Genomic DNA, 11,172 nt, shown 5'->3' with positions numbered 1-11,172 from the left:
GCCCACAGGACTTTTTTGTTGTTGTTGAGAGAACCAATCAAAGCTCAAGCTAAAGTCTGCATTAATACTGCACTAACAACGGACTCCTGTCCAGATCAGTGTGTCACTGCTCTCTCTTGCTGTGTACTATGTGAGTTTTGTCAGCCAAGCTACAACATAGAAATATGAGCAGTAACTAAGGCAACACTACAATGAATTTATCAATCATACCTCTCAAGTACATTGCCATTTTTTATTGACGTTATGTCCTGGCTTAGTTTACAGTCATCATTGGTAGCAAACTCCGTAACCTGGGGCTATATTTGCCAACATATTGACATGCTGTCACGCCCTGACCTTAGACAGCCGTTTTGTTTCTCTATTTGGTTAGGTCAGGGTGTGATTTGGGGTGGGCATTCTGTGTTGTTTGTTTACGCTCACGATGTACGCTCACGAGGTACGCTCACAACGCTGTACGTTGATCCATTCCATACGATGATCGTGACAGAACTACCCACCACCAAAGGACCAAGCAGCGTGGAGAAAGGGACTCATGGACATGGGAGGAGATCCTGGACGGTAACGGACCCTGGGGGCAGGCTGGAGAATATCGCCGTCCAAAGGAGGAGATAAAGGCAGCGAAGCAGGAGCGGCTACGATATGAGGAGGCAAGTCATCGACGGAAGCCCGAGAAGCCACTCCCCCCAAAATTTGGGAGGGGGCACATGGGGAGGTTGGCGGAGCTAACTCCCTGTGCTCACGGCAAGGAGTGTGGAACTGGTCAGGCACTGTGTTATGCAGTAAAGCGCACGGTATCTCCAGTGTGCGTGCACAGCCCGGTGCGCTCGGAGCAAGCTCTCCGCAAGTGCCACACTAGAGTGGGCATCCAGCCAGGGCAGATTGTGCCAGCTCAGCGCTCTTGGTCTCCGGTGTGCCGTTTCGACCTAGGGTATCCTGCGCCGGCTCTGCGCATTGTGTCTCCGGTGCGCTGTGACAGTTCAGTGCGTCTTGAGCCTGCACGTGCCGGGCTAAAGTGGACATTCAGCCACCAGGAGCGGTGCAAGTGTTAAGCATCAGATCTCCAGTGCTCCCTCACAGCCCGGTCCGACCTGTGCCTGTGCTCTGGAGGTACCGGGCTAAAGTGGGCATTCAGCCTGGTAGAGTGGTGCCAAGGATAAGTACCAGATCTGCAGTGCTCCCCCACAGCCCGGTTCATCCTGTGCCTGCTCCACAGGCCAGTCCAGAGCCTCCAGCGACGGTCCCCAGTCCGGGGCCTGCAATGAGGGTCCCTAGTCCGGGGCCTGCAACGAGGGTCCCCAGTCTGGGGCATGCGGCGGGGGTCCCCAGTCCGGGGCCTGCAGAGAGGGTCCCGAGCCAGAGCCGGCACCGAGGGTAGATGCCCACCCGGTCCCTCCCCTATAGGTTCAGGTTTGCGGCCGGGAGTCCGCAACTTTGGGGGGGTACTGTCACGCCCTGACCTTAGAGAGCTGTTTTATTTATCTTTTTGGTTAGGTCAGGGTGTGATTTGGGGTGGGCATTCTATGTTGTTTGTTTCTATGTTTTGACCGGGTATGGTTCTCAATCAGGGACAGCTGTCTATTGTTGTCTCTGATTGGGAATCATACTTAGGCAGCGTTTTTTTCCTTTTGGTAGTTGTGGGTAGTTGTCTTCGTTTGTGCATGTATAGCCTTACGGAGCTTCACGCTCGTTTGTGTTGTATTATTGTTTTGTTGGCGACATTTGCAAATAAAGAAAAATTAACACACACCACGCTGCACCTTGGTCCATTCCATACAACGATCGTGACACATGCATCTTCAACGGGATCTACAAATCTCCGAAGAGAACCAGTTTTCTCATAAAAATCTCAGAAATGATTGATTAAATTGGCACATAATGCTGTCTACCTGGGTTTCCTTGCTTCTATTCAATGCTTTGTTATTTTTTATTTTTCCCACAGTTCATATCAGTGTGTAGTGTAGGTCGCGCTTGAATGGAAAAGGTGAAGATAACCAAGCTTGGACATAACGTTCTGAGAACCAAATATTTATCAGAGTTTGGTGAGAGCGTGGTTGTCCTATGGTTAGTTTGAGTACAACTTTCTAGTAAAGGTGCAGGATACTTGGATTTGGAACATTCTCAGAATTCTCAGCACAAAAAAACATGATTTTCTTGGTATTTCATGACTTTAACAGAAGGTTTCCTAAATGTTCTAAACATGGTTACATTTCATTTCAATTTTTGTAATGTTCTAGAAACATTCTGCAACTGGCTTGACATTGGGAATGTTCTCAAATCGTTCAGAGAACGTTATGAAACAACATTCTTTTGTGGGAATTTCAGTACTTTAGCATAACATATTTGACAGGCAGGGACAAATGTATTTATTTGTATTTATTTAACTTGGCAAGTCAGTTACGAACAAATTCTAATTTACAATGACGGCCTGCAAAAAGGCAAAAGGCATCGTGCGGGGACAGGGGCCTGGAATAAAAATTTTAAAAAACGACAATATAAATATCGGACAAAACACACATCACAACAAGAGAGACAACACAACACTACATAAATAGAGACCTAAAGACAATAATATAGCAAGGCAGTAACACATGACAACACAGCATGGTAGCAACACAACATAACAACATGGTAGCAACACAACATTGTAGCAGCACAAAACATGGTACAAATATTATTGGGCACAGACAACAGCACAAAGGGCAAGAAGGTGGAGACAACAATACATCACACAAAGCAACCACAACTGTCAGTAAGAGTGTCCATGATTGAGTCTTTGAATGAAGAGATTGCGATAAAACTTTCCAGTTTGAGTGTTTGTTGCAGCTCGTTAAAGTCACTAGCTGCAGGAAACTGAAAAGAGGAGCGACCCAGGGATGTGTGTGCTTTGGGGACCTTTAACACAATGTGACGGGCAGAACGGGTGTTGTATGTGGAGGATGAGGGCTGCAGTAGATATCTCAGATAGGGGGGAGTGAGGCCTAAGAGGGATTAATAAATAAGCATCAACCAGTGGGTCTTGCGACAGGTATACAGAGATGACCAGTTTACAGAAGAGAATAGAGTGCAGTGATGTGTCATTTAAGGAGCATTGGTGGTAAATCTGATGGCCAAATGGTAAAGAACATCTAGCTGCTCTAGAGCACCCTTACCTGCCGATCGATAAAGTATATCTCCGTAATCTTACATTGGTAGGATGGTTATCTGGGGTGAAAGAGGAACGATTACGATAGAGGAAACCAAGTCTAGATTTAACTTTAGCCTGCAACTTTGACATGTGCTGAGAGAAGGACAGAGCACACTCTAGCCATACTCCCAAGTACATGTATGAGGTGACTATCTCAAGCTCTTAACCCTCAGAGGTAGTAATAACACCTATGGGATGAGGGGCATTCTTCATACCAAACCACATGACCTTGTTTTGGAGGTGTTCAGAACAAGGTTAAGGGTAGAGAAAGCCTGTTGGACACTAAGAAAGCTTTGTTGTAGAGCAATTAACACATAAACAGGGTTTGAATTTTAGTAAGGTCAGGAAGGCTGGAAAAGAGGAAGGAGGAATGCTTCTTTTGGAGCAGGACAATTTTTCTTCTGAGAAGAGAAAACATCCTTCTATTCAAAAGGGAATCAAGGAGTGTGAAGAGATTCCCCCAATCTATATGTTCATCTATGCAGTTTGTTTCTACGTCAGGTTGCAAATAATGTTCCATTTTGGATGTATTTTGTCTGAAGCTGTTGTATAGTTTAAAACACTATGATGAACTGTAGACCAAATACAGAATCATGTCACTTGATTTAGGTTGACTGCTTTTGCTGCTATGAGGACTACTCTGAAGCCAAGATTTTGGAGTTTGCTAAAGCTGACTGTTTCATTTTTCTTAAGGTCAAGGTTAATCTTTCAATATTGTCATTGCCACAGATACTGCATACATTTCCCGGCAAAGCTCACCTAACTTTCTTCAGTGACTATAGTCAGTGACTATTCATTTTTTTTGTTTTCATGCTTTCTAGTAATTTACCAAGGTATGAATTACAAAGAGTGTGAGGTTGGGGTATCGAAAATACATTGTTTATGGACGTTTAAAATTATTTTCCGGATGTTGAAAATACATATTGTTTTGGAAATTGTTTCTATGGCCAAATTTCAGCCATACATAATCACTTATATATATACATGTCAACAAAGAAAGCATTATGTGCATGTTCAAAAGTAACATTTCCAAATAATATAGGACTTCAGTGTTGAATAAAAGATTGCAGTAGGCCTATGGAATATTTAAAATTGCTCAAATCTGTCACTTGCCCAAAAGCATCAGAACTGGCAGTGGTCATGTGCAAAGTTCTGAAGAACAAAAAGAACACTTCAACAACGGTTACAGAAACGTTTTTAAAAATGAGTGTTGGCACTCGGGTGACTGGTTAGGCCAGGGGGACTGGTTTGGCCAGGAGAAGAAATTGGTGAACTAATAAGGTTTGGCAGAAGGAAAGACACAGAGTTGGTTAGTCTCACTGTTGTTGACTTTTAATTGATTCAGAGTGTGCTGGAATGAAAATCTGAGACAAACAATAAAAAATAAAATGCCATAAAGCATATATCAAATCATAAAGATAGTCGCTATTCAATAATGGCAAACAATCAGAATTCATCAAGGTAGTTTCAACATGACATCATTTATTCTAACTCATGTCATAACTCAGACCAGAAATAATTATTTCTAATTAACAGAATGAATTCAAAAATAAAAGAGATAGGAAACAGAGTAATCAGCTCGATACTTTACCCGCCAACATAACAAAGGAAAATGTGCTCCGGGAGCCGTATATACATTTACAAACAATCGTGAGTCAACTCAAAACAATCACCCTGCATCAGTGAAAACAGTCAAACAAAATACATGTCTATTTACTCATGTTTGCTTCTTGGATGCACACAAAGTAAACAAAAAGGATTCAGTGTTGCTGGAGAACCTGACAGATGTCCAACAACAGATAAAGGAGGAGTTTTAATGCCAGCCTTTCCCAAAATACATTTTGGTCGCGTTCCCCTGCTTAGATGTTGCATGCATTAACCAATGGCCGCGTGCCATTTCAAAGACTGTCATCGACTGACAGATTGCTATAACATATGATGTGGTTATTTGGTATGTAAAAATCCTATCTGGGTCAAATTAAGATCTGCAGCCAGGACACCGGGGTTAACACCCCTACTCACTAGGACTGTGATATTGTATGTGGTTGTTTATCTCCCTTAGTTGATTGCACCAACTGTAAGTCACTTTGGATAAGGATCTTCTAAATGACCAATATATAACAATTAACATGTTCAAAGCACACTGGGTATTATACTAATGACCTCCGCCGCCAAACAAGACCAAATTGTTTTGGGTCGGTCTGGACCAAATCTGAACCAATCATAGATGTCCATGTTTCACAAGTTTGGATAGCACAGTACAGTAGAGCATAGTAGACTACAGTAGTGTCCAAACTTGTGAAATATCAATGCCTATATTTGGGTCAAATCAAGGCCAGCACGGATTCGACCAAATCGGAACCAATCATAGACGTCTACGTTTGTGGACGTTGTGGATGAAGAGAATTAAGACCAGGGCGGACTGACCAAATTTCAACCACTTTTCTAAGTGCATGGATGTCTTGTGTTGGTCGGTGCTTTAGTGGTCTCTCCATTCATAATTGCCTTTATCTCGCTTTCAGATGAATCAACTTGTGGTTATCGTTGCGACACTCTTTGTCCCCACTACATACGGTGCTGCTGGCGGTTGTAAGTGATTATTCTATTATTTTGTTGGACTGTGACTCTTCTATCAATGTTGTGACTCTGCATAACTTTTTCCCTTCAATTTTAACAGTGTGGTGTTACCATGATCCTAGTTGTGGTAAGTATTGATTTTACCCACTGATTACAGTTTCATTTCTACTCACAAATTGAAGTGATTGCGATAGCAGTGGATAATAGACTAGAGAATTGATTTATTAGCATATTATATGACCCTTATAAAACGATGGTACATTGACACCATGGTATGATTGATTCCATGTTAAGATGACACCACTTGGTCCACCATTGCCAGTGAACATTGCAATGGATCCCGTCAGTCTCCCATCAACACCGTCTCTGCATCAGCAGTGGGCGATGAAACCCTGACTGCCTTCACCTTCACCAAATACGGAGACAATTATACAATGAAGAATATCAAGAACACTGGCAAAACTGGTGAGGAGAATGGATGGATGCCTTGCCTTCTCAATCCATACACACAAAGTCCCACTTGAGGAAAATGTGTTAACCAATCCAGGAACCCTTATGTGCAAAATGTAACCAATTCCTCTCTTTTGTTCCTCCTCTCTTTCTTTCAGTCAAAGTGGAACTGACAAGTGGCGTTCAGGTTACAGGTGGGGCACTGTCTGAGGCCTATGACAGCCTGCAGTTCCACCTCCACTGGGGGAATGGTACCTCAGTACCTGGGTCAGAGCACACAGTGGATGGAACCCGCTACCCCATGGAGGTATGAGAAGGTTCAACACAACATTACTGCGTTCTGATTCTATACCTTTCTCCAGAAGTGTCCCCTCATCCACCCCCCCCCCCCCCACCTCAAGGATTAGTGCAAGCATGCCTGGAGGGAGTTTCCACCATATTCCAAGCACTAATCCATTCCTCTTAAATTCAAGAGGGGAAATGTATTAGTACTCTCTGGGAGAAGGGTTGAGAATCTGAATTTAGCCTATTTATCATTGGGTGACACTTCTCATACTAATGCACATATACCATACTACAATGGATCAATGTCAAGGTCTTCATTTAGCCTTAGTCCAGAATGAATTAATTCCCCCCCAGCTCAACTGCAGCCCCAACACTTGGTTTACTAGAAAGCTGACAGGTGCGGAGATGTAACCAATCTCATATTCATAAATGGTGTAATAATCTGACTGTTGTACTGAGCTCCTGAGGCATTTATAAGTTATATTCCTTAAGAATCAGTGGGCATATATATGTCATTCATTTAAATGACCCTTGAACAGCTGTATATAGAGCAGATTGTAGTCTACCTTTTTAAATGTATCATTACAGTGTTTGAATTTTTCAATGGATTCAGATAACTTTTTAGATCAACTGTTATGCTTCACCTTTTAGTTGCACATAGTAAATGCAAAGTCTTCGCACAACGGTAACACGACCACGGCCGTTGCAGACAGCACGGGACTCGCTGCTCTTGGCTTCTTCATAGAGGTGAGAGGATGCTTTAACCTTCATAGAAATGGCATTCATTTTTCCACAGTAGATTAGGCATTTACATGTTTTATTGCTGTTTTTTATGACTAAAGTCTTTGTTTTTCAAACAGGCCATGCCGGGTAATGTGACTGGTTCACCAGCAGCCTGGAATACTCTGACATCCTACTTGGCCAACATCACACTAAAAGGTGAGAGGAGAGATTTGACTGGTTCTGACTACTTCCTCAAAATAAAGTTTGGAAGAGGATTTGGCATTAGTTTTCTCTTTGAATTCAAAATTAGTAATTTTCTTGTTCAATTTCAGTAGCATATGATTTTATATACGTTTTTTCTTTCTCTCTTCCTCAAGATGATATTGTAAACATTACTCATGCTATTTCATTGGATGAGCTCCTTGGACCGTACCAAATACTACCGTTACAATGGATCACTGACTACTCCAAATTGCAACGAGGCTGTGGTTTGGACCGTGTTCAAGGACCCTATTAAAGTCAGCCAGGACTTGGTGAGTTTGTGCAACAATTTCACCAGAAACTGAACACAATTTCTTCTTAGCAGACAATAAACATAGCTCCGACAAGAAACATGGACTGTATTTTAATATCTTTAAGTGTAGGATCCATTCCTTATCCATTCTGCTTATGAAACATTATAAAAGTAATGATTCAAGAATATTACCAAACATGATCTTTCATCTGGGGTGGTCCAACAAAAGAGATTGTGACGTATTAATTGGCTCTTCAAGAAGTCATGAACATAAAGATCCGATATCTTAATAATTTGAGCCAGTTTCAAACAACAGGAAATAGACCTGCAGCAAAAGGAAATGTGTATTGTTATGTGGATTATAATTAAAGGACTTTTTTATAGGGGTTGCTACATTTTTTGTTAGGGCAAATTAAGAAGGAACATTTAATGTGGCGATTACAATCTTTAGAAGCCTTTTCAAAACCTTGAGCACTCTAAAAGTTATCATTTCATGCTGTGCAGGAAAATGAATGCAACAGGATGTACGGCATATCTACACACATTTCATACATTTCTTATTTTAATCACATTTTTAACCGGAATGAAATGACATGCCTTAAAGTTGTCGTTTTTGTGATCTATTTATGTATTTACTTGGAGAGCAATTGCCTCAAAGTTTAGTTGATTTCACGTTACTTGGCAGCTCAACTAAAACTAGATGTTGAGCTGACGTTTGTGCCCAGTGGGTAAAGTGGGTAAAGCCATTGGGCCAGCTTGATGTCACACTTGATCCTATCTGAAATTAATTAACCTTTTCCCCTCAGATTGATCTCTTCAGTACAACATTGCACATTGACCACAACTCCACCTCTGCCTTGATGACCAATGTCTTCAGGAGCATCCAGCCGTTCAATGACTGGGTGGTGACGACCCAGGGCCGTCCAGCGTCGGGGGCTTCCACAATGTGCTCCTCTCTGGGCCTCATGGCCCTGGCCTGGATGCTGCTGAGGGTTTAGTGACGGCGAAATACTCCTTACCTGAAGTGCATTGCCATATCTCCATGAACCCTCAATCTACCAACAAATTTTCCTTATATCGATTACCAACAAGGGTCTTCTTGACCCCAAGGAGAAACTATTGGAAAAAGCAACAATCATAGCGAAATGTGTTTAATCCTTGGTTGGTAAATATAGCCCCAGGTTACAGACTTTTCTACCAATGATGACTGTAAACTAAGCCCGAGCATGAAGTCAATAAAGAATGTCAATGTACTTGAGAGGTATGATTGATAAATTCAATGTAGTCTGTTGTTGGTGCAGTATTCACGCAAAAGCTGGCTTGAGCTTTGATTGGTTCTCTCAACAACAACAAAATAATTCCTGTGGGCTTGAGACCTCTCGTTGTTTGGATTTGAAAATCAAACAGTGGTATTTGAAGGGGCAGTGCTGGAGGGCTGTGTGGGTGTCCTTGTGAATGCTTGAGTGAGAAAGATACAGAGGAGAAAAAGCCTTTCCAGATTCTGAAGTCAGGGGAACTTCAAGGTTGTTGTCAGCCAGCCAGACTTCCAGTGTCATGCTCAATTTCTCAAATATTATGACATTTCTCCTGGAATGAGAGAATGAGAATGCGACAAATGAATTTAGATTAGGATTGGGATAAGGGAGAGAAAGAAAGGCGGTAATGATGGTATCAATGCAATTTAAACTTGTGACGTCACCTATCTTGACATTTGCCACCACCTGGCCTCTCTGATGTTGAATTGTCAGTGTTTAACTTGTGCAGATACTCATATTCCATGGCATTTATTATCAGGTTTATCTGCTTTCTGGGAGACTGTGGGTGTGTTTCATGTGATAAGTGCACACGTCATTTCACTGAAGCACTGCCAAGATATCTGAAAGCAAGCTGCATTAGCATCACTCCAAGGCTGTGCAGTCAAACTGTACTGTATGTTACACTTGTTCACATACCGTAAACTGCTTTGTGTGAATGACAAATGTCACAGATTGGAAGCCCAAATAAGTGTGTGTGGGGGGGTTCAGGGTTCAAAGTTGTGTAATACTGTAAAATAACATCTGATTGGCGTTGACCTGAACAGGGCCCAGGACCAGTGGAAGCAAAATAGCCCCATGACAAAGATCCACCACCCAATTTGAAAGTAAGTATGGGGTTGTTTTCTGCATATGCATCTTTCTTCAACACAAAACCTACCACCGTTATGAGTGGCCAAAGAGCTTTGGTGGGTTTTGCCTCGAAAGAAATATGCATATGCCGAAAAGAGCACCCATACCTACTGTACAATATGTTGATGGATCTTTGATGTTACTGGGCCATTTTGCTTTTACTGGTCCTGGGACATTTGTTAAGGTCAAGGCATCATTAACTTTACTCAGAACCACATCCTGGTTTCATAGACTAGATGTAAAATAGTAAAAGTAAATCCAGGACACTCAAAATAGTATGATGTGTTACGTTTGGTACGGTTACATAAGACAAACGGTTACTTAAGGCAAAAACGAAGTAGAGTGGTTGGTCGGGGTGGATGGGTAGGCATATAACGTAAGTATTCAGACACCTTCCCTTTTGTTACGTTACAGCCTTATTCTAAAATGGTTTAAATAAAACCTTTTCCTCATCAATTTACACACAATTCCCCGTAATGATGTAGCAAAAACAGGTTTTTAGACATTTTTGAAAATGTATAAAAAATTAAAAACAGATAAACCCTATTTACATAAGCATTGCTATGAGACTCAAAATTGAGCTCACGTGCATCCTGTTTCCATTGATAATCCTTGAGATGTTTCTGCAACTTGATTGGAGTCCACCTGTGGTAAATTCAATTGATTGGACATGATTTGGAAAGGAACACACCTGTCCTTATAAGGTCCAACAGTTGACAGTGCATTTCAGAGCATAAACCAAGTCATGAGGTTGAAGCAATTGTCCGTAGAGCTCCAAGACACGATTGTGTCGAGGCACAGATCTGGGGAAGGATACCAAAACATTTATGTAGCATTGAAGGTCCCCAAGAACACAGACACCTCCATCATTCTTAATTGGAAGAAGTTTGGAACCACCAAGTCTCTTCCTAGATTTGGCCGCCCAGCCAAACTGAGCAATCGGGGAGAAGGGCCCTGGTCAGGGTGGTGACCAAGATGGTCAGTCTGACAGAGCTCCAGAGTTCCTCTGTGGAGATGGGAGAACCTTCCAGAAGGACAACAATCTCTGCAGCACTCCACCAATCAGGCCTTTATGGTAGAGTGGCCAAACGGAAGCCAGTCCTCAGTAAAAGGCACATGACAGCCTGCTTGGAGTTTGCCAAAAGGCACCTAAAGGACCCTCAGTCTATGGGAAACAAGATTCCCTGGTCTGATGAAACCAAGATTGAACTCTTTGGCCTGAATGCCAAGTTTCACATCTGGAGGAAACCTTGCACTATCCCTTCGGTGAAGCA

At 42.3% G+C, this 11,172-nt stretch overlaps 1 protein-coding gene across 1 annotated transcript; it reads left to right on the top strand.

Moving 5' to 3' along the window:
* The first annotated feature begins 1,307 nt into the window (after positions 1-1,307).
* On the top strand, positions 1,308-9,064 carry LOC139386764 (carbonic anhydrase 12-like). Its single transcript, XM_071132576.1, is given in 9 exon segments — positions 1,308-1,371; positions 5,862-5,888; positions 6,056-6,226; positions 6,370-6,518; positions 7,148-7,243; positions 7,357-7,435; positions 7,597-7,642; positions 7,644-7,752; positions 8,540-9,064. Coding segments are annotated over 9 exon segments (933 nt in total). The 3' UTR covers positions 8,732-9,064.
* The last annotated feature ends 2,108 nt before the right edge of the window (positions 9,065-11,172 follow it).

The sequence above is a fragment of the Oncorhynchus clarkii genome, chromosome 28 (genome assembly GCF_045791955.1).
Source record: "Oncorhynchus clarkii lewisi isolate Uvic-CL-2024 chromosome 28, UVic_Ocla_1.0, whole genome shotgun sequence".
Taxonomy (NCBI): domain Eukaryota; kingdom Metazoa; phylum Chordata; class Actinopteri; order Salmoniformes; family Salmonidae; genus Oncorhynchus; species Oncorhynchus clarkii.
The sequence above is the reverse complement of the archived record's forward strand: the minus strand, read 5'-3'. Positions and strand labels throughout refer to the sequence as shown.